Source organism: Scomber scombrus, chromosome 1 (assembly GCF_963691925.1).
Source record: "Scomber scombrus chromosome 1, fScoSco1.1, whole genome shotgun sequence".
In the NCBI taxonomy this organism is placed as follows: Eukaryota; Metazoa; Chordata; class Actinopteri; order Scombriformes; family Scombridae; genus Scomber; species Scomber scombrus.
This window is the reverse complement of record NC_084970.1, coordinates 16,429,200-16,453,322: the sequence shown is the minus strand read 5'-3', so window position 1 is coordinate 16,453,322 and position 24,123 is coordinate 16,429,200. Positions and strand designations below refer to the sequence as shown.

The 24,123-nt window shown below is 38.3% G+C and overlaps 1 protein-coding gene across 1 annotated transcript in view; it reads right to left on the bottom strand.

Annotated features, from left to right (window-relative positions):
- LOC133989379 (CUB and sushi domain-containing protein 1-like) overlaps positions 1 to 24,123 on the bottom strand; it is a 356,447-nt gene that overhangs the window by 231,013 nt on the left and 101,311 nt on the right. Inside the window, exons 4-5 of the mRNA XM_062428141.1 lie at positions 3,793 to 3,987; positions 2,639 to 2,846 (exon numbers count right to left, since the gene is read on the bottom strand). Coding sequence (XP_062284125.1) covers positions 2,639 to 2,846; positions 3,793 to 3,987 — 403 coding nt within the window. The remainder of the gene's footprint in view (positions 1 to 2,638; positions 2,847 to 3,792; positions 3,988 to 24,123) is intronic.

Sequence of the window (24,123 nt, the reverse complement as noted above, 5' to 3'; positions counted from 1 at the left end):
ATCAACAGCTCACCCTGTCAGAGGGCCACTTAAGACCTGACACAGACACACAGACATACACACGTGCGCACACAAACGGTATCATGAGAATGCCATGGTTGATGCGTACTGCTTGGCTGGTGACAGGACTAAACGTGCAATTATTCTCCATTCCTTTTGTTTCCATCTAGTGCTATCCTTGCTTCCTTCGCTACACTTATTTATCTGTCCACCTATCCATTCTATTTCTCTGCAAGTTGCTTCGCAATCATGATTTTTTTTTTTTTTACACGTGGAAGACAATGTCATCCATCAGTTGAAGTCAGGAGAACAAGGTGATCTGTGATTGCATTTTTCTGAATCATATTTACCAGTCAGAAAAGATAAATAAAGATTTCAAAATTGTATTGCCACAGTTGCACAGCATTGCCTCACCCTCTGTGCCCTCTAGATACAAACATACCTGGTCACACAGATATTTGTATTTATTGAATTGGACTAAATGTCATGTCACCTTGAGCAGTTCTGAGGACACTTCAACAGTGTAAAAACAAGCTGAGGATGAATGAATGCATCTCATTTTTAAAGAAAAAGGATGTGTTGTATAAATAATTATTCATGTTAGAGCATTGTAGCAGCAACTAGACATTTATGAATTCATTTAATAGATTTTGTTTTATTTTTTATAATTATTTATTTTCAATTACACAGAAAATAATTGATCTCTGAAAAAGCAAAAAGGTAAAAAGTGATATGACTGGTTAATCTAGTCCTGTTTAAAATGACAGTAATTCCTAATTTCCTACATTTAGTGTAATTCATCAAGTGTTGATTTGAGAACACATATGCTCGTTATCAGCCACACATTGCTTCACAAATATATTAGACACACTGAAACCCAGGAGCAAACCAAAATAATCAGTCTACTATTGTCGATTTCCGAGCAGAACTGGCTCAGAGGCATCTCTGGTGTTATTACTAAGGGAGGACAAACTACCTTTTCCTTTCCCCTATCTAGATTTCCCCAGCATTTTCCACCAACGTGAGCTAGCAACAACACTGCATGCGTAACCATTAGATTGCCTCTACCCCTTCAAAAACACATCTAAGCCTTCAACAGAAATGTGTGATATTCTGAACAAACCAACATGAAAGCCAACAGTATTCTTAATTTTAAAAGTGTGTGTGCTGGTAAAACTAACTACCAGAACACTCAATGACTTACACAGTCAGTTCAATTAGTCAACAGCTCTTTTTTTATTAAAATGATACAGTACACAAAATCATTACCAATCTGTGTAATTCATAAACTGTCTTTAATGTAAGCACAATATTCTCAAGGGGACACTCATCCACTCTTGCAGAACCATTAGCCAAAATCATGATCTTGTCTATAGCTACAGAAAAAATCCATGATCATTGGGAAACAGCTCTGATTGCCCCCATTTTCAAGTCAGGTGCAGCTAACCAAATTACAAGCCTATTTCTATACTTCCATTTTTTCCCAAAGTCATTTTTCTTGGTTGTAGCGCAACAGTTAATGACACACTTAGGAAGTGTAGTCTTTTAAGGTGTTTTTAGATACTGTCAATCATGACATCTTACTGTCCAAACTACCAAAAACATGGTTTAATTATCATATATGATACAGGAGTCTACAGGTCACCATCGGTCATTCCACATCTGAATGACGTGAAAAGTAAAATGAGCATACAACAAGGATCAGCTCTTGGACCTTTATTGTTTAGTGTGTATATCAATGACATCTTTGAGTGATGCAAAGGAATTGTGCTACAAATGTACGCAGACAATACTGCTTTATTTGTGGCAGCAAAAACACCTACTATTGCTGCAGCCAAACTAAAAGACTGCTTGGGCAAGGTGGAACACTGGCTTGACACTTCCTGCCTAACACTGAATATATGTATAAAAAACTGTCTCTTTGTGCCTCTTAATCAGAAAGATCCCAAACACAGACACTTTCAAAGTGAGGATAAAAGACAATGCACTAGAGACAGTACTGGAGTATTTTCTTTGAATTCTTTTGGACCCTCAGCTAAGGTTTGACAAACACATAACATAACATAAGTTAGGTGGAACTGTCAGGGTCAATTTTCAAACTTTTTAGGCAAATCAGACAAATCAAACTTACATTTAAATGTCTCCACCATCTAGCTCCACCCATTTTCAACACTGTCATACCTCGACTTCACCACACTGACACTAACAAACTAAGCATGTCAGAAGAAACCCTTTAGAATTAGACACTGTCAAACTTTCTTTGCACAAACTGCATTCTCAATCAAAGGCACAACCCTCCTGAATTCCCAACCTGCCAGTTCAAAGCAGATTCAGGATTTTAAAAGAACTATAATCAAGGCACCAACTAGTCATCATCTTTGTACTTGAGTTATTTGTCTGTTTGTTTGTGTGTTGTCATGGATGGCTGTTCTTGTTTTATTATACTGATTTTAAACTGTAACATGTAATTTTAATGATTGCTTGAATGTGACTGGATTAGTTTCAACTATATACACATGCACAGTGCACTGGACACTGCTTCTGCAACAGCCAATGTTCTCTGTGCTTGTCCCTTACATATAAACTAATACATAAAATAAAACAAAACAATGTAGTCTGTGTATGAGATGGTTCTCACCATATGCTTGGTGCCTCTGTCCCGCTGATTTCCAGGAAGTCATACTTGTCCTCTAATAAGAAGTCATTGAAGACGAGAGCTATAGTGTCGCCAGGTTCAGCGAGGACTGACCATGTGCAGTCCAGGTTGTTGTCATACTCTGCAGGGTATCCAGGGCTAGTTATTGAACCTGCAGTGCCTCGTAACGTACCGCCACATGCTCCCTCCGCTGGAGAGAGACAGAGAGGTTGAAGTATGGTAAGAATTGCAATTCTCTACACATACGGTATTTTTCATATATCATACATTTTGGAGATTTCCTGGATTGACTTTATAAACCAAACGTAACAAACATAATTATTTTTAATGTTTGTTTTCTATAGTATGTACGTTAAATTTCTCATTTCTGTTCATGAATGAACATATAACTAAAACAACAATAATATGATCTTCACATCGTCATCATCATCGTCCCTGATGACATCATCAGGTTTTCATTAAAACAGTATTTTGTACACAGTATTTCTCAAACACTTGAAGACAACAAATTACAGAAGGCAGAAGAAAGCCTGAAGCCAAATAACTAAAATGTAAATGCTGAAAGACACTAGGATTTAACAGTGAGTTTCCCTGAACTGATATGTTCAAACATCTACCGGCCCGGATGGTGAAAACCTGGACAGATTTTTTCTTGTCTGTAGAGTAATGAACCATTAGAAAGGCTTTGCTTGAGGATTTTTGGCTCCATTTGGTTCATACAATGGTTTGTTACGTTATTTGAGCAAGACCTTGCTATGATTTAAAAGTAATCAATACACTGGGGCTTCTCATCTTCTTCCGGCTGCTCACCCCACGTTAAGGTCCTTCAATTCTCATGACCCAAACAATTAAGAGTTAGAGAAATGCCTAGTGTGAACTGACACTAGACATTTCTAGAAATATATTTTAATTAGGAATTATATGAAGGTAGATACCTGGTTTGGGACATGATTTTGTGAAAGTTGTAATATAGAATACATATGACATACTTTTATGATCTACTTTAAGTACAAGCTTTGACTTACATATAATTAATGTCTTTAAATCAATTTAAATTATTTCATTAAAATATAAATTAAACAAGTATTAATGAACAGAAAAAAAGGAAAGGGAGACAGAAAGAAATAACTTCTTACCTCTACAGAATGGTGATGGGAAGTCCCACTGTGCTCCACTGCCTGGTGATACAATACATGTGAGGATACTATGTCCTTCCAGTACAAAACCTGACTCACAGCTGTAACGGATCTTGTCCCCCATGTTGTACCGCGAGCCATGGATGACTCCATTTGGAATTAGCCCAGGGGTGCCACACGTATGGCTGGGCAGGACTGAAACACAGAAAAGAAAACAGATTTTTTTTTTTTTTAATTAAATTGTACCTAGATAAAATAATAATAATAATAGTAACCATTTGAATACTGCAATCAAACATCATTATCAGTTAAGTGACCAAGATGAACCTTGCAGCCAACAAGCAACAGCTCAACATCACGAACAACAAGAAAAGACACTGGAATTTGGATTTTGTTTTTTTTCTTTCCTATCCAGCCAATCATCTTATGATCCATCAGATTCACCTTCTGTCGCCTAGAAGGGTCATGAACCGCAGGTGGGAATCACTCATGTAGGATAGTCTCAAAAAACTTCAGCAATATCTGTACAACATTCTAGTACAGTATGTGATGATTCACATGGAATGCAAATCTACCAAGTAGATATATCAAATATATCTCATAATATCAACAATAAAATATAATCCAATAACGTTTATTATATTACAGTCACTGCAGTAGAAATTAAGTAATTGTAAAATATCAGCATCACAAAATCCCCACGATGTGAAAGTTTGGTTTGATAGAGATCCAACAATATGTGGATGTGAGTGCATGGTATTCCTTGTGTGTATCTGGCTAGTGGTTTTCCTCCAATGTGCATCTGTTGTTGCCAGTTTTTGGATGACACAGTTCTACTGTGGAAGCAGCTACAGGCAGCTCATGGTATAACTAGGCCAAAATCAATCTATGACTGTAGCCAACACGCCTTAGTGCCACAGAAGGGGCAGCAACAGAGTAGCTGTAGTACAACCTGGATGAACTCCACAGTATCTAACCCTGGTGTACGCTGTGTGTTATGTGTATTTGTACAACTGGAGCATGTTAACTTGCTGGGTGTTTAATATGTGCATGTAATGTGTATCCAACTGGTGTGTGTGTGTGTGTGTGTGTGTGTGTGTGTGTGTGTGTGTGTGTGTGTGTGTGTGTGTGTGTGTGTGTGTGTGTGTGTGCACATAGTGCAGCCAGTCTACATGTAAGGGGTATTCAATCAGTCAATTCGTGTGTTTGTGTATGCTGTTCCAATTAAACGCTAGCATGGTAATTAGACAAAGCTTCACCATGAGACCCTGAGAACTAGGACAGAGAGAAAAAGGGGAAGGTTGGGGGGCTGAGAGGAAGACAAAGAGGGGGGAAGAGGGAAAAAAGAAAAGAAGATGAAGAGAAAGACAGGAGAGAGGTGGAAGAAGAGAGAGAACGACTAGCGACAGAGAGATGACAGGCGAGAGGAAGGGGGGAGGGGGAGGAGACAGGAAAGGAGAAAGACAGAGACTCCAGTCAAACAGTGAACTAATTGCAGTGGGCCCTAAACATGTATAATTTACTCTAATTGACTAACTATTTGGGTTGTATGAAGTCATGCATTAGAGGCAAGTTACTCATACTGAGCTGACCATGCTGTCCTTTGTGCAAACATACCGCCTGCTTTGTTTTAACAAGGTGAGACATACAACCAAATTCAAAACCTGATCTAAAAGCACTAACTAAAGGATGGGAAGAGGGAGGGAAGGAAGCTACGGAAAGAAGAGAAAATGAAAGGAATCACGTGTCTGAGCCAAGTCATTAGTGTCACACTTATGTGACTCTACAGTCCTGTGTCTGCCAGGCTGGCGTGTTTTAATGAGCCAGCCTGGTGCACAAAGGTATTCCCTCATTTGACCAAAGTCTGAGGAGGTCATCTGGAAGAATCAGAGGTTATTTTAGACAAAGTGTTCAAAATACTAAAATGCAATGAAATTCTAGAAATTATAGTCCAAGTAAGTATCGTCAATAACAGCTAATCACATACTTAACTACAGCTGCAATTTTGCCCAGGCTCTGAAAGAAACCATTTAAATTCTGGCGATGAAGGTTTGTTCTTTTTCAGTCATGTAATTTTAAACAGTTTGGTCTTTTTTAAGGCTGATATTAGACTTTTGAATCATCCAACATACTCTTTTGATTCTGTGTAAAACAATTGATTATATGCAGTGCCAATGTAGGATGGATGTGAGATTCAGTATGCATGAAGTGGTGAGAACTGTAGCTTCATCCTGTCATGATCTGACAGCTCACATGTCCCAATTGTAGATCCATGTTCATTGCTTAAATTAAAGGAATCATAAATCCTGTATAATACATTTGTTGGTTACATTTGAGATGTAATACATTAAAAATGAATCTTTTTAATTAATAATTATTATTACTTTGCTTTTAACATTAGACAATTTTAGGGTTTATCTTAAACATGTTAGTTAATGCTTTAATGTTTTAATAATCAATCTACATATAGTAGACAAATAATAGCCTATGGGCTTAATATGGCCTTCCAGCTAAATCATCTTGCCTGCAAATGAAACCTGACACTTGCCCTTTCTAGAAAACATCAAAGTGTTCAAGGCGTCTTTCAGACATCTACTGTAGCTTACAAGCCCATGTGTGATGAATAAACATTGCAGGAAACAAGCCTATAATCAACAATGCGGACAACAAATACATGTACTCAATGCATGTATGTACAGCTCCTGGTACCAAATAAAGTATATTAAAGTTACAAAGTGAATAACATGGGAAATAAAAACATGCCACTTTAATGAAACAATGCTATCCTTTCAACTATACTGCTAATAAATATTCTGTTGTATTTCAACAGAAAGATAAATGTATCTCACAGGCATAATGAATTTATCAGAGAGGTAAATAGGCATAGTGCAGTGTATGGTCTATAGGTTTACTGCTACTAATACTAATACAAGGCCTTGTGCCCAAGCTATGACAAGAAGAATAAAACCATCAGCCGACACTTGAATGAATCTAGCTACTTCAATTTATTTAAATAAAACATTTACATTTTTTTTTTTTTTTTTAACAAACATTAATTTAAAAAATAAAAGCTTTGTCTCCATTGCGGTTTCAGTGAGGAGTATTTCAAGAACTGAACCTAACAACTGACCCCTGAGAGAATGGTCTACCTGGGTAGAGAGATATTTGTTGGACTGTAATTAAGTAATTTTCAGCGCAAATTCAGATTACAAAACAGCAAATGACTTAAGTTGCTGTCATTAATCAATGCTGTTTTGGGTAACTAGTTGTGATTTACAACATAAACAGAGAGTGCAGTCCACTTGCTGAGTGCACCATGCTTGGATATGTTTGGCTTGTTTTTATCAGTACTATACAACCTTGTTTAGCTGCGACCTCCAAAATTCAAATTAGCAGTTGTATTCAGTAGTATAATAACTTTGATTACATAATACTGAATGACTCCTTTGTTTTAAATTTGTCTCTGTTTCTTTCTCTGTTGAGGTCATTTTTGGGTTATTTGAAAAAAGAAAAAAAGAGTGCATTATGATTCTGGACCGATCAGAATAACAAACAGTTGTGTGCAGATTTTGTGCAGATTTTGTGGGGATGAAATGTTCCGAACAAAAACTACAACATACAAAAATCCCACATGACTAAAAAAGCACATACTCAGTGGAGAAATTAGAATAAAGTTGCATCTTTTGGAATACAAAAGCTTGTTGCTGGGCTGGCACATTATGCAGGTGCTGCCTTTCTTCCAAGGTCTTTTACAATTATGTATACCAGCCACTGAAATATAGAGATATTTTTCCTTGCACATAATTCCAGGTGGAAATTTTTGGATACTCACGTGCATGAGGAAAACTCAACTGCACAGGCTGTGTTTTGCTGTTAAATGAAGTGCCTGGAAAAGCTGAAAGCAGTTTTGTTGGGAATTCAATGCTGGTTTGTGCAGTGGTGGACAACTTATTTATCTACCCATCATCAATGGAGTAACTTACTATGTGTGTGTGTGCGTGGCTTTTTATTAGTGTCTCTCCACATCTGTGTGTGCATTGGGGCATTCCTCTGTATGTGGGTGTCTTCTGAGAGTGACTGATGAAGCTTCTCTGTTGTGTTCGGCCCTTCCAGCACTTCACAGCCTTAGGGTAGGTCAGTGCATTGCTATGGCAACTCCAGGCAAGGGCAGCATTTTAATAGTGAAACAGAGGTGTGTAAAGACAGAGGACAGAGTGCGGTTATGAAAGCAAGGCTAAGAAATGACAGTGACATGCAAAAAAGTTTGGCATGAGGAGAGAAATAATAAAAGAGGAAGGGAAGAAAAAAGAGTGAGGACAAAAAAGGCAAATAGTTAAGACGGACAGAACGAATTAGGAATGAAGGAAGTAAAAGATAAGAGCCAGAAGGGATGAGGAAGTGAGGGAGACAGGAAGGGATGGAAGAGAGACGTGTTGATGAAGGCTTTTGTAAAGTTATTAATAAATCATTAGTGTCTTGCAGAAACCTTATACATAGACAATTGTATCCTGTTTTCTGTTTGATCCTTTCTAATTTGTGCTTTCCTCTCTCTTCTTTCCTCCTAAATTGCACGTTTTCAGTTTCCCACTATTAGTTTCTACAATTCTAAAATAATTCTGCACCACTAATTAAATGATAATCCTACAACTCCACATGTAACCATGTAGCATCTTTCAAAGATAATTTGCTCAAATGGTTGTGTGAAGACATATCAAACCTACAACAATTGGTTATTGGTCAGAATGCAAACTTTACATTGATTGACTCTATACATTATCTATTAAAACTATGTCTACAATTAAGAATAACGACTCCATCTGTCCATGTGTCTAACACAGCTGATGCTGAAAAGAAGTTAAACATCCTTACCTAAGTGAAGTCCCTGTACTGCCTCTACTGTTCTCTCCCACAGTATAAGCGATACATATTAGCCAACCATCCACTAAAAATAGCAAGGCAAATCCCTCCTTGAATCTGCTGTTATGGATGAACTAAATCAGATGCCACAGAATGAAAGTCAACCTGCATAACTTTTCACTTTCACTAAGTGAGCTGGTGACGATGTCTACATAAACTACAATTCCATAAAAAGAACAACTATAGAATTAAATTAAATTATATTAAAAGTAATCAGAATTATGGCATTAACTAGCCAGTGCCCATCATGGAGTCATTAGTTATGAAAGACGAGTAATATATTCAGTTTAAAAATAAATAACAAAATCCACTTAACTTTTATTATTTGACAATGGATCAGCACAATGGATTCAATGTCCATTAACACTTAACAAACCACAATCCACCTCTGCTGAACAATACCACTGGTAACACCCAATTAATACAATACATATGCATTATAAATACATCTCTGTATACTTGGAGATTAAAATAAACTAATTACTTCAGAATATGTTTACCAATCCAATATTTCAGCTCAGCAAAATATTCACATAATGTAGGTGATGCTGTTTTTAAGCTGTCACTCAGTAAAAACACATGGAAAGAAACTGTAAAATGACCTCGTGTTACTTGACAGTGTAAAAACAACTGGAGCGAGGGATATCTGCATCCACAATATATAACTTGCCACAAGCCAAAATTGGAACAGATGTTTTGTCAAGTCTTGCTCCTCATACCTGGCAAAAATCACCAATTTCTTGTTTGGTTTCCAGGGGGCTGTAAAGTTAAAACCAAGCGGAACCAGAACAAATGTCAAATGTGTGCTCATATTGCTGAACAGGGATTTGGACAGATGTAAGCATTTGGAATTTGTCTGGGAAAATTCATCTTTCTGTGTGATTAAAACTTTGGCAGACTAATTAACTTTTTTTAAATAAGAAGATTTTCAGAACTCTGTTTTCGGCTTAGCTCAAAATAAAGTGAAAACAAATCTGCATCCCTAAAAATACATCTAATATATCAAAATGATCTTGTTCTTGCCTTAAAAGCCTTAGTTAGTAAACCTTAGACTACAGAAAATAACCTCCTAAGTCAAGTTAGTCACTGTCTAATAAAACAAAACAAAACACTGATTTCTGCATAGTTTTTGTAGAATAGTCCACATACTCAACATCCCAATATAATTTGGGAAAAGGTGCCGACAACATCATTTTACTACCCACCGTCACAATTTTGATTCTGAAAAATCATTCTCCATCTGCAGCTTTGCTGGGACCCTGAGTTCACAATGAAAGTATGTCTCAATGGGTGCAATCCATAATCCATTAACACTCCCACTCACTTCCCATGGTGTACATGTATTACCAAATAACAATCGCCATACTACTTTAATCTGTGATTCTTGATGCAGAGTTGTTGCTGTTGGAACGATGCCAAAGCCCCTGAGCTAAATGGACTCCGCAGCACTGCTAGTGCTCCCATGGCGAAAATGTATTAACAGCTTCACTGACACATAGTACATAATAACTCTAACCGACCAAACACTAATGGGGCTCCTGGCCAACTGTGGCCAAGGGCCATTGCTGAATGCAGGCCCCTAACCACCCGTTGTGCCCCCCTAGTTTAGATGTGTCAACAGCTAACATGACATTTCCTGCTGCACCACTTCATTAATCAAAGACATTAAAGGGAGGTGTTCACCTTGCGAGCACACCTTTGCTCCAAACAACTGAGCCCTCAAGATTGATTTTCAGTATTTTGTTTTGGGATATGTGTAAGAGGAGTATTCATTTTAAGGGTAATGCCCTCTTAAGGTGAGTGTCCAGAAATGTCAGCAGCCAGCTGAGTAGCAGTTAGCTTCAACATGGACATAAAACAGCACTTCAGTGAAGATATGGAAGCAAAGTGGCTGCCGAGTGACATTTTAAAGTAAAACCTTTTTTCCTTTACACTATGGATTTTATTGAATTAAAATTCCATGAAGCTAAAATATGAACATTACCAACTACAATACATGTCCGTGTATTAATATGTATTAGCGGCTCCAGTGATGTTCAATACTAATCATATCAGCTTGCTGTTGGTTAGAGAAATCAGTACTACTTTGGTTGTAGCAATGATAAATCTTTCTGGTACTTTAAACCCAGGGATGCTATGATGAGGCTCGAGCAAACACTGTGTGGTTACGGTTCATTGGGTTCATATTCAAAGCAGCACACTGCACTGTACACCCCAATCATATTACAGATCAGAGCTTCTGTTCCTGCATTTATTGCTCTGGGACAGAGAGCTGTTTATTATCTCAAATAGTGACTACACTGTCCAAGATAATGAGAACAACATATCTGAATTCTGCTTGACAATTCTGGATGTTGGATTTTCCTTTTAAGTGTGCCAGCCAGTAATGTTTCCAGCATTAATTCCCAGCGATCACCAGTGAAGGAGGGCAATCAGAGTACAGACTTCACTTTGTTCTACAACACAGAGAATGCCATAGAATAAACCACAGCCTAATGAACCAGGGCTTGTAGAATCACAAGTTACATGGTAAACAACACCAATCGATTAGAACTTGGGTGTGTATGGATAATGACAAACACTGTGTTAGAAAAAAAAAATACTATCTACATACAGCTCTGCAGCTCTGTAGTGGTAAGCTGAGGCCTAAAACGCACATCGCTGAGAAAAAAAAAAAAAAACAACCTTAAAAGTTGCATTTCTGTTCTGCTCCCTCTCCGCAAATGTATTAAAATGTATTAACACCTCTTTTCCTATGTTCCCTTGGTGAAAATATATTAGCGGGGTAAGTGACATTTCCAGCAGTGTTCCTCATCAATCACCTGCTAAACAGAGTAATCACTGTAGCAGCTACACTCTGTTAAACACCAGCTCTCCTCAGCCTTTCCAGCTTGACTATGGAACCAAGAAATATTGGTCGCTAATATACAACATCCACATGCTGTGACGGCCAGCACCATAAAAAATCAGCAGCAACAGAATCACCAGGTATACACCAACAGACACGGAGCAGAATCACAGATCAAACATGGCAGATTTATTGAACTCAAAATCTATAGCTCTGCTTTAGTGCATTCTGTTATGTTATTTAGGTGAAAATAGTTTCTAACCTGCAATAAAACTAATTGTTGTGGTACCAGCTACATTATGATGCAGGCTCTTTTTTTGAATATACAGTACCAGTCAAAAGTTTGGACACACTTTTCTATTCAGTTGAAAGAGAAAGTGTGTCCAAACTTTTGACTGGTACTGTATGTTAATTTGCTTACTTCATCGATCATATATAACCACTCAGATGGACTGCCCAGCACTTTTTTTAAAGAAGCATTAACTGATGATTGATGGCAGTCGAGCAAGCTGTAAACACAATACATTTTATGAGTTGACAAATTAACATACAGATGAAGCCACTACAAATTTCCCCTGTTTCCGTGATGGCTCCTTGGCCGCCCCTTGATAGGTTTGACTGGCCGATAATGGAAGCAGGGGGGAAATGCGATGACGTGTCAATGAGGCCCCGACTGGAAACGCTCCTAAACTGCCTGAGTGAAAACCAGTTGCAATGCTTCATTTGTCCACGGGGAGGCGCAGGTATTAGTGCAGGAGACCCGAGTTAGTTTTATACACTAATATTACTTGTATTTACTTCTATTCTTCTTCATAAAGTAGCCTTATACTATATGTTGTTGTTATTGTCACTGTATCGTCACTAGTGTCTGTGTAATGCTGCTGCTACACTGTAATTTCCCAGCTTGGGATCAATAAAGTATATCTATCTATCTATCTATCTAATGAAGGGTGCAATATAGTTTAATCCATTAGAAGGATGCAATTGAAGCTGCTGTGCGCCGGTAAAACACAACACAGCCGATCAATTAACAAAACGCACTATGATTAAAAAGTGCAAGCTTGTTCTTCTGAGTCATGCCTGTGTAGTATGCAGTACTACATACTGGTGTAAAGCAGACGTACTGATTCAACTCTTTACGCCAGTAAAAGTAAGACTTAGTTTAATGATTTAGAAGTCGCCAAATGACTTACTTTAACGAATTTCGTTAGTTTATATAATGCAGATTTGTAAAATATTACTTTTATGAGGGTCACAGACAATCAAATTAGCATTTCATAATTGTGGTAGCAGCGGTACAGCAGATGTAATGAAGTCCACGCAGCACACTGGATGCAAACTAATATTAAGCCTTTAGCCTTTTCATTATAATGTCCATGGACATAAATTGAGTTAATTCATTAGAAGGATGCAATTGAGTATACCGTACATTTTACAGGACCTCTGACTAATCATTGTCACTGTCAAACCAAGAAATAGCCCATGTGACATACCCCATCTAGTGATTCAAAACAGGACGCGCTATTTACAGTAATACATAGTATTTCAATGGACGGTGTAAATAATGTAAATAATGTCACGACTATTTTACTACATATTTCTTACTATTATTTTTCTTATTGTTTTTTGTTTGTTCGTTGGTTTTTTTGTATTTATTATTTATTGTTCTTTATTATTTTCTTATTGCTGCTATTATATTCTGATACACTGATACTGGGTTTCCTTTATCCGGTAATTACAAAGTCAAAAGTCAAAATGAAATGAAATGAATGACGTGGGATCTCCCTCTCGGGGCACCCCCCGAAACGTCACTTTCTCGTAGCCAATCGTAAGCCCTGTTGAGACCGACTGGTTTACACAATCCTTCTCCTGTCGGATTACCTCCAAAATCATCATCCAGCGTGTCATTGTCAAAAGAAAGTAAAATAGATAAAACTTTGAACTCGCTTGAGAAAACACGTCTCTGTCCGTGCAGCTAACATTAACCTCAGCTCCAGTGAGTCTGTTCAATGCAGGAATATGGGATTCATTTATTTTTATTTTATTGGCAATATGTTATAAAACATAATAGTTAAAATTATTTGATCATAATGAGAGCAGGCGTAATAGAGCCGTGGGAGGAAAAATTCAAAGGATTCACAGTTTGCCATGAGACATGCACAGGTGTGGGGGGAGGGGGGCATTCGCTTTGAAAGACAATGGAACAGGCTCCAAACCATCCCCCCCAAACCCATCATCACCCCGCCAAATCCGCACCCCTTCTCAGAAAGTACTGTAGTTGCAACGGCCATGAACACTCTTGCGTGATTTGTGTGACAATGGAACCAAATAGCCCATTAAGCCCAAACAAAAAGTTAAGCAATGATAATGCTAATAAAGTGGATGGGCTTACCTGACTTACAGCATGCACTGAATAGACCGGGGTTGGCTTGCACATTTTTCAACAATTCTACAATTCACAAGTTAGCAGACGCTGAACTACCCACTACTCATTCTCAGCTTTAGCACTCTGGCATAATTTGTGTGAGAATATTCAAACCAGCATCAAATGAAAGGTTAATCATCCTTTAAATTCCTTGTTTTTACGTTTGTTTCTAATTTCTCACTGTCAAATGTTTATTTTCATATAAATAAAGCTGCGTTGCCTTGTCTTGCCTTGCCTAAAATCAAATACAGTCGTTTACGTTTTTCCATTTCGTATAATTGATCTGAGCCTAAAATTGAAATATGAAAAGCAATTTTTCTTTCTTTTTTGTGTTAGATTCAAAACAAATAACAAAATAATCAGTCAGTAGGCTATTTAATTTTTTGATTTGAAAATGTGTTCCGATTTTTTGCAGTATGAACTCTTGCCAAATCCTGTCACGCACACTTTGTTTCTCTTTCTAGCACAAACATCCCATTCATTTTCCTTTCTTCACTGCTAAACAATAAAAACACTCTTAAAATACTCTACAGGCAAACACACTTCCTATTAACCAAGAGAACAAGGGAACATATTAAACTCATGGCACATAGCAGAGAACCGTAGAATTATCGGTCAAGATTTGATTTCCATCATATAACAACCTGAAGGTTTTAAATTCAGTTATTTTCGGGTTGTATGCATTTACTTAACAAAGTTATGAAAATGCAGCAGAGTTTTTCCGCGGAAAACATTATCAATAAGTAACTGCTACTGCATAGACTCGAACCCAAGTCTCCCGCACTAATGACTGATAAACTTGCGCTTGTATGCTTTCACTGAGGAAAGATTATGAAAATATAATACAACTTTGCCGCTTGTCTTTAGAACAAACATAAGACATGAAACCTTTCTAAATTCGCCCTTTTCTGTTGGCGTGGAAGATGAATATCCGCCATGTTTTCACGTTGTTATAGGCTACGTCTAGGGTGCAAATAGACACTCCGCATTTTTTATTCAAGATAGTCATGTATCTGTGTCTGCAAATTGTTTGCTCAGTCATGGTCTTCCTTTAAATTTAAAATATTTTTTCTAAGTTGTGGTGCGTGCATATACAAAGTCAGTAGGTTATGTTAGGTAGTAAGTTAAGTTTACTGGTTCGGATGACCAGTAAAAATTCATAGAATATGTGGGCTATTCTGTGACAGAAGCGCCATCACCTGGTCATACCCTGTATTACAATGAATAGGTGGGTTTACAGGAAAAGATAGACACGCCCAGGAGAAGGAGGGGGTTGCTGAGTCGGCTGGCAGCCCGCTGGGAGTCAGCTGCCATTCAGCTGGCTTTCAGCTTGAATGGGAACTTTCAAGGGGCTTCATCTGTTTTTATGGTGAATGTAAACAGCTGCCTATTTCCAGCAGTAATGGAGCAACATTAGTGCTAATTTGGAGTTGTATCTCTAGACACTATTCACTCCTGTTTTAGCTCTGTTTTGGTCTCCGCCAGTTCTTGAGGGAAATATTGAAACTCTTGCTACAGAATGCTCAACAATGTTCACCAGCTAGTTGCTAACTCTGCTTGTCTGTCGTCTGGTGCTGGGCAAGTAGCTGACAGATACAATAAAGCGTTTTTTTAAATGAAAACAGTCTGAGAATAACTCTAGAGTTGGTTGACAATTTGATAGGGGTTCATCACTATAAGCGATCCATTTCATATTACACATAGTCACTTCATTCATTGTCAGTATAAAAACATTGATTAGTGCAGCTTTAAAGATGTTTCAGCAAGTTTAGGAACTTGAAGCAATAGTAAATTTAGGGAAATACGACTATTCGGCTTCCTGCCAAGAGGTAGATGAGCACATCAATACCACTCTCATGTCTGTACAGTCAATATGAGGGTCTGTCTAACAGATTCTCTTAAGCTCACAAATTTATTTTAAAAAAAAGTTTAAAAACAACTTGTGTACCAGACTATGGGAGCGATGACTGCCTGGAGTTTTCTGGACACCTAATGATGACAATGAAACCCCTGGACTAGGACATGAAGAAGATCTAATGTTGGTAAAAGTACGTACATTTTTGCATAATTTAGGTACATTCTAATAACTGTAAAATTAAGAGGTTGGTGCAAGTACTTTAAGGTGAAAAACGACCTTTTGTTGCAACCATTTACCTGTCAAGTTATTTTTGAGTATTCAAACTACAACACCAGTGTCTATGTGCCATTCTTCTAGGATACTGAGAGCAGTTAGTTCCCAAATAATGATTCTCAACCTTTTCAGACCCGAAGCACAAAGGTTTATCTGCCGGCAATAACAATGTTGTAGCAAAGAGAATCATTACTTCAAGACAGAACCTATTAAATTGAAGCTTGAGGGATTCATGCATGAGGCTTTAAAAACTTGTGTCTGCACTTCAATCCTCCTCCCCTCTCTCTGGAGCAGGGCACTGCCACCTCAATTCTGTTCTCTTGCTTCTTGTTTCTATTGCACCCTTGTGCTGGTGTGTTTTTTCACATATTATGTAACATTGGGAATTTCTACCTATTCAGTTGCAGGTCAAACATGGGTAAGATCAAATAGTTAGGCTGTAGTTAAATTAGGTGGATTTGTGTGTGCCATGGGTCATACAAGTGTGGTGTGCCCATATGCAGGGGACAACAGTCTTGTCTGTGTAGCAGGGCTTTATTTAGCTGTCAAAACCAGACTGTCAGACTAATGTGTCAGGTTTGAAAAACAGAATCAATGTGGATTCTTGTAGCTATAAGTGAATTAATGTCCTCTCTCCACATAGCGTGTCATCTGCCTGGAGGATACAGTCCTCTCTAGGTGTCCAACATGCCTGAAGCTACTCAAGCATCATATAAATGGTTTAGTTATGACAGGGCAGTGTAGGCCATGCGTAAAAGCCAACTCAACTGTGCGTAAAAGAGCTTACAGGTACTGTATAACTAGAGACATGCTGCACACAGTTGTCTTCTGCAAGTCACTGAGCACTGGATTAATTTAGGTAGAGGTAATTAACCTCTTATGATATAAAACTATATGTTTTTTGGAAGATCTGTCTGTAGGAAATGTCTCAACTTTTTTTCTCTAAAATGAAATATAATATTAACCCATCTTCCCCATCTCAATAAGTCCCATGATGTTCCTAATGTAAAACTAGTTCTTGACCAGGATTTGAGTGATTGTTAGTCCACAATTACTAGGGTCAGATGACGTTTGCTTTGACACACACTAAGGCACACTCATATAAATCTGCTGACATTTAAGATTCTAAATTTTATATGCTCTTTCAACCCACTGGTGAAAAGCAAAATGAGTGGAACTGTGATCATGTCAGGTTTTCAAATGCAGTCTTGTGGATCTATTTTGGAAGAAATAAGAATCAAAGCCTTTAATGTGAGGATAAAGATTCAGACCAATAATAGTCCAAGGTTCTCAGTAGAAGGTTAGCAGTGTTGTGCCAAGAGTTGACAAACATTTGTCATAAGCATGTGCTGTATGGAGGGTTTTAAGGGCCAAAACTAAATATATACATATATTAAATGTTTTAATAAATTAAAGAAAGAAATAATTATATAATGTGATACTAATGTCACCATGAATAAATAAATAGCTAATTAAATGAGACAATATATGTGTTGAATTTGTGTATTTATTTATTAATGCATTTATATATATATTTTTATATTTACACTCTTGTACAATTAATTATTAATTGTATATTAATTAATGTATTTACTTATGTGTTTATTCACACATTAATTGATTTATATATTTATGTATTTATTTATTTTTATTTACATATACTTTCATTTATCCATAATGTAAATTGCTGCAGTGAAATAAATAAATCAGTTACAGCATTACTGGTAATACAATTACTTTAACATGTGCAACAATAACAACAATAATCCCTTTGAGTTCTACCCGGAACATTTTAGCAGTGCATCGCTTAGCTGTAGCATGCAGGTAACATGTTCATGGATGTATGCATGTCGGCTCTTCCAATATACCCTGGTTACTCTGGTTACCCATGCTCATGTGGTGTAGCTGCCGTCATTATTATCAAAATATGTGCTGTTATCTCCAAATTAAACAATATCACGTCACCTCTGTTGCCCTCCCTTCTCTTTGACAGTAGACTGGAGGGCTACACATGTACTCATAGAGCTGGAGTTAAATCCAGGTAACTTGTATTTATGTTAACTGGCATGCACATTATATAACAGGCACCAGGATATTATCCGCCCTTGTTTTCTCCCCAGGCTATTTGGGGGTCAGCCTTTAATTGTTTGTGTCAACAACGCCTCCGGCTATTATCAGAGACCCCGTTGTTAATTGACTACTGTCTTCTATTTGAGGAAATACGGCAGCTGCTATTTTCTCATTAAAAATATATCATTATGGACCATTATGACTTATTTTTAAAAACATCAGAGAGAACCTCATCTGCTATATAGGCATTGGAGCCACAAGCAGAAAAGGTGGCAAAGGACAATTTTAGGCACCTATAAGTCAAGGGGCAGGGTTTAGATGCAACATTTCTATTTACTTAGTATCATTGTATGGTGGTGAAGAGGAAGCTACTGGATAAACCAGAACTCACATCTTTCCTTCAAACTTTGTTCATTACCTCAGACCTCATCATATGCTATGAGTAGTGAAAGAAAACAACGTGGCTACTTGTGGCTGAGATTATATTTCAGTCTGCCAGAGTTACTGACTTTGTGATGAGCTGCTGCTGTGATGAGCTGCTGCTCCTTTACATTAAGGCAGTCAGACACCTGGTGAGGACACTGCCTTCTTGAGGTATTCTGGGCAAGACTGACTCGGAGGAGACCTCAGGTCTACATGCTGGATCAATTACATGTCCCAGCTGGACTGGGAATCCCCCAGATGGACTGAAGGAAGTTTCTGAGGACAAGGACACCTGCGTTTCCTTCTTTATTTCTCTCTTTTTTCCCCAAGAGGCTAAAAATGGAACAGATGGAAAGTTGTATGCATTAAAATGGAAAACTGTTGATTTTAAACCACTTTCACAAATATATTGGACGAAAAATGTATACTTTTTTATTTAAAGTGAACTTTATTCTAAAAAAAATAATTATCAAATTGGGTCCATGCTACTCTGACTATGAAAAGATCTTCTATGCTGCTCTCCCTCCTTTATGCAAATTGCAGCAGGTTTGTTTTGTACCTCAATGGGCCAGATGCAAGAATATGTTCGTATTTTTAGGGCCCGAGCGGCGACTGCAAGTCGCCTGGCGAAAGCCCTATTGAAATTGTAATGTTTATTATTATTATTATTATTATTATTAGGGCCCGAGCGGCGACTGCAAGTCGCCTGGCGAAAGCCCTATTGAAATTGTAATGTTTATTATTATTAGGGCCCGAGCGGCGACTGCAAGTCGCCTGGCGAAAGCCCTATTGAAATTGTAATGTTTATTATTATTATTATTATTATTATTAGGGCCCGAGCGGCGACTGCAAGTCGCCTGGCGAAAGCCCTATTGAAATTGTAATGTTTATTATTATTAGGGCCCGAGCGGCGACTGCAAGTCGCCTGGCGAAAGCCCTATTGAAATTGTAATGTTTATTATTATCATTATTATTATTATTATTATTATTATTAGGGCCCGAGCGGCGACTGCAAGTCGCCTGGCAAAAGCCCTATTGAAATTGTAATGTTTATTATTATTAGGGCCCGAGCGGCGACTGCAAGTCGCCTGGCGAAAGCCCTATTGAAATTGTAATGTTTATTATTATTATTATTATTAGGGCCCGAGCGGCGACTGCAAATCGCCTGGCGAAAGCCCTATTGAAATTGTAATGTTTATTATTAGGGCCCGAGCGGCGACTGCAAGTCGCCTGGCGAAAGCCCTATTGAAATTGTAATGTTTATTATTATTATTATTAGGGCCCGAGCGGCGACTGCAAGTCGCCTGGCGAAAGCCCTATTGAAATTGTAATGTTTATTATTATTATTAGGGCCCGAGAGGCGACTGCAAGTCGCCTGGCGAAAGCCCTATTGAAATTGTAATGTTTATTATTATTATTATTATTATTCTTCCGACATTTCGTGCCCCAATTTCGCCCCTTTCCCAAATGCGAAAATGCTTATACTTTTGCACGGACGTCCGGCCTCATCCGAAATTCGATATTTTTGGGTGGTCGCACATGGTCGACGCAGAATGGCGGAATAGCGCCCCCTACAAAGTCCAAAAATGCCCATAGGGAATTTTGCTAACTTTGTCCTATGCTCACAAAATTCGGTACACATATGTATTATACCCACATATGCAAAAAAGCCTCTTGACCTCATGACCTCAACCCAACAGGAAGTCGGCCATTTTGGTTTTGATTTTTCCCGCCTAAAATTAACTCCTCCCACAGCGTTCGCCCGATCAAGTTCAAATTAGGTACGCAACATCTCCAGACCTAGCTGAGCTTAAGTTGTGCTCTGCGCATCCGTAGGTCAAAGGGCGTGTCTGCCAGGGCTCAACTAACTTGTACATACGAGTGGCTCTCACGCCCACATACTTCATCCAATCAGCTTCAAACTTGCTGGACATGATGATGGCTCCGCCCTGAACGTCCCGATATATTAACTTCCCACGTAACCCATAGCGCCCCCCGGTGGTAACAGGAAGTGAACTTAAATTCATGAAAAATACATAGTTGACCCCATCAACTTCATTCAGAACCAGTTGGTGAAGCTACATTATGAAGACTGTGAAGCTACGAGTAATGACATCCGTGTGGCGACGCGGCGACCATCAATTCCTCGCCATGAAAATACGTTTGGCTTTTTGATGGCTTTATTGAACTCGTATCATCATGAAAATTGGTACACAGATCCAGGGTGCCGACCTCAACGTCTCCATTCGCTCATAGGCGATCTCACTCGTGTCGCCCCCTAGTGGAAACAGGAAGTGCCATATTTTACATCATCATTGTGCGATTTCCACAAAACTTCACATGTGTAATCACTGTCCCACCCTGAACGCAACCGCTTGTGTTTTGTTACACTCTACTGCCCCCTGGTGGATGAACCATCAACCTCTCATAACTCCTTGTTGAGTGGCCGCCCTGAACACACTAGACCACACCAGACCATATGTGTAACTACCTGTTAAAGGTCCTGAGAAAGACAAAGAATGAGGAAAAATGACCCGTGCTGTGAACGCTGTGAAATAAAAACAAAATTGACTGAACATGAATTATGCCAGAGGATGTCATCAGCCAGGGAGGTAAACTATTACTTCGATAAGCAATATTTCAATTAAATGAATAACAGTTATTAATAAATAGTCAGTTTATATTGTGGAAAAGTAACTGTGGACAATTCGCTTTGTAGTTTTGGCCGCTAATATTTATATTGTACGCTTGCATTATATCATAGTTTCAATTGTCAATTTAAATGACTGATATATCTACCTAAATTGTTAAATAGCCTACTTCTTTATATTAAATAGCCTAATTATTTTACAAACAGAGTAATGTCATCATGATTATGGATTCAGAAGTGCAATTTAATGAACGGGACATAGTATACACCCCCCCCCCCCCCTTCTCTACATCCCCTGTAGTTCACACCCATTACTCAGGGGTCTCTAAAATACTGACAATATAATAATCGCTCAGCCTGCGGATCGACATTATTCATTTCTCTGTTAAGTGGTAGTCAGCATACAGTGATGTTAAAAAGAAAATCCAAGTCAGTTGATTCTGAAGCTCAACTGCTGATGTTACACCTGCTGCCGGACTGCTGTCAGCACAGACCTGCTAACACCCGGGATGACAACTCAGGGCAAGCCGGCAGAAAAAATTGAGTTCCCCCAAAAGACATGATATCGTTGGCACACTGCCATTAGACAATTAGACAGTAACAGTCATGTTTTTTTGCTTTGGAGGACTGCAGGTGGTTGTGCGTGACAGGTACGACAGGTCTGCATCACTCGTAAATTTTGTTCGTACCTAAGAGAAAATCCAAAATACGAGGAAATTGGTGAATGCGGCAAATCCTCGTAAATCACTCGTACGCATGGTTTAAGAACGAATCTGTGCGTACGAGTGGTTCTTGCATCTGGCCCATTGACTAACACATTCTCTCAAGACTCTTAATTACAATAGATGCCAAGGCTGCTGAATGGTACTCATTTACTGTAAAACCTGTAGTTTTGATGTTTTCAGGACAGACATTACAAATGAAGATTTCCAGGCCTTGGGAAAACCGTGTGCATCAGGAGACATTTGAAACTATTGACTGAAAATAAAAGTCTACATGTGATGCAGTGATGTAGATTTTACTCAAGGGTTACATGTGCCATAGAGCATGCTTCTGTGTTTGCTCCAAAAAAAATTGCTATTTAAATGGGAGTGTGCAATAATAATATCGCAGTGACACTTTTTTGGAAATCTGTTACTGGCCAGTGGTTGCTATGGAAACAGTGACCTGGCCTGAGGCTACACAGTGCTGTGGGGGACAAACGGGGAAACATCAGTCAACATCTGTAAAACAAGACAAAAAGCACATCCACAATTATTTCCTCTTAAAAAAAGCATGTGCACTAAAGTAGTATTCAGATATGTGCATTTGTTGATATGGACCAATTTAGCCTAAATTAGTAAATAAGTGCAACTAGCTTCCAAAGTTATAATCCTGAGTCCCAAGACTTTAAAAGCCCCAAAACATTATTTCAATACTCTATTTTAAAAGCACTGCTGCATCAGTAATGGATAATGACTTTACTTTATGTTTGCTACGGTTTTGTTTTGCTGTCTTTGAATCATATGAATTATTGAATGAATATTTTTCCACTTTCAAACTAAATGACTGAACAGTTGACGAAAGGACTGATAATGTGACACCTCCCAGCTTCAAAAGTTGCAATGAGATTAAATACTTTGATGTTTGAAGGCAAAGTAGAACAATATGTATTTTTCTACTTTTTTTTAAACTCTTAAAATGTTCTGTGTATAATTTAAACTTACATTTTTGACATCATAAATAAAGTCAATGAGGCCAGAAAATAGATTCACGCTTGAACTCCTGACTAATTCATACTGTACTTGAGGCCTGAACTATCTAGTTAATATGAAAGAAGCCAGTGAAGCAGCAGTTTAATTGTGCTTCTCTCTCAGAAAAGCATTACTGAAATGAAATAGCATTAAGCACATCATGAAAACGGCATGAACAAAAAGAAAACAGCCTAGTCAGCAAATTAAATATCAGTCTGCCGGTCTGCCTGTCAGTTAACTTATTTTTTTTTCTTTTTCTGAGTAATAAACTTAACTTAACATAACTTTAGGCTCCATGAGACTTCCACAATAACTCAGGAAGGTCTCCACACTTCACTATGACGGACAGTGCTGAGGATAAGGGGGTAGAAGATAAAATAGCATCTCATTCAGCCAGAAAACCTCAACATCCATTGTCCCTCATTACCCCCCCTCGCCCCTGCTACTTCTCTTCCTTCCTCTGCAAAGAGCACTGCCAACACATCCTGCTCTGATCTTTTCCCTTCCTGTCGTCATTGGTATGACAACCCTGACCTGGCTCGGTGAGTTCCCATAGTAAGAGTGGTCTGCCCTGAGGCTACGGTGTGTCATAAATACAGTGGAAATAACATCACTTGCCTTATTGATACTAATATGCACACCTGTGCAGAAGAGCATTTGATATATGCTCCTGCAACCCTGTCTCCCAGAAATTATACTCATATACAACTTAATTGTTTTCCCAATTACACTGCTGTAGCAAACAGGATCTCTGCCTGGATTATGTTCACTGGGAATGTTTTTTCAAATGAATGTGCAACATTTATATAGCACTATGAAGTCAGAGGGAGGAAGTTTCAAGTCAGGGTGGATAGATGGAGACTATACAAGCTGGAGAACACCAGAGACCAAAGTTCACATCCTGCGTGTGGTTACGTTTAGGCAACAAAAGCACTGATTAAGATCCCTGTAGACATAAAACATATGGAGCTTTCGCAAAAGTTCGGGAGGTCAGTTTTTAGTTGGCCTGTATATTTTATCTTACTATTGTGCCATTCGCATTTCTCAACCATGCTCACTCTTAATTTCCTTTGCTGTCATTTTGTTGGGTTGTCAATTGAGATATCAGCACACACATGTTCACATCAGCTAGGT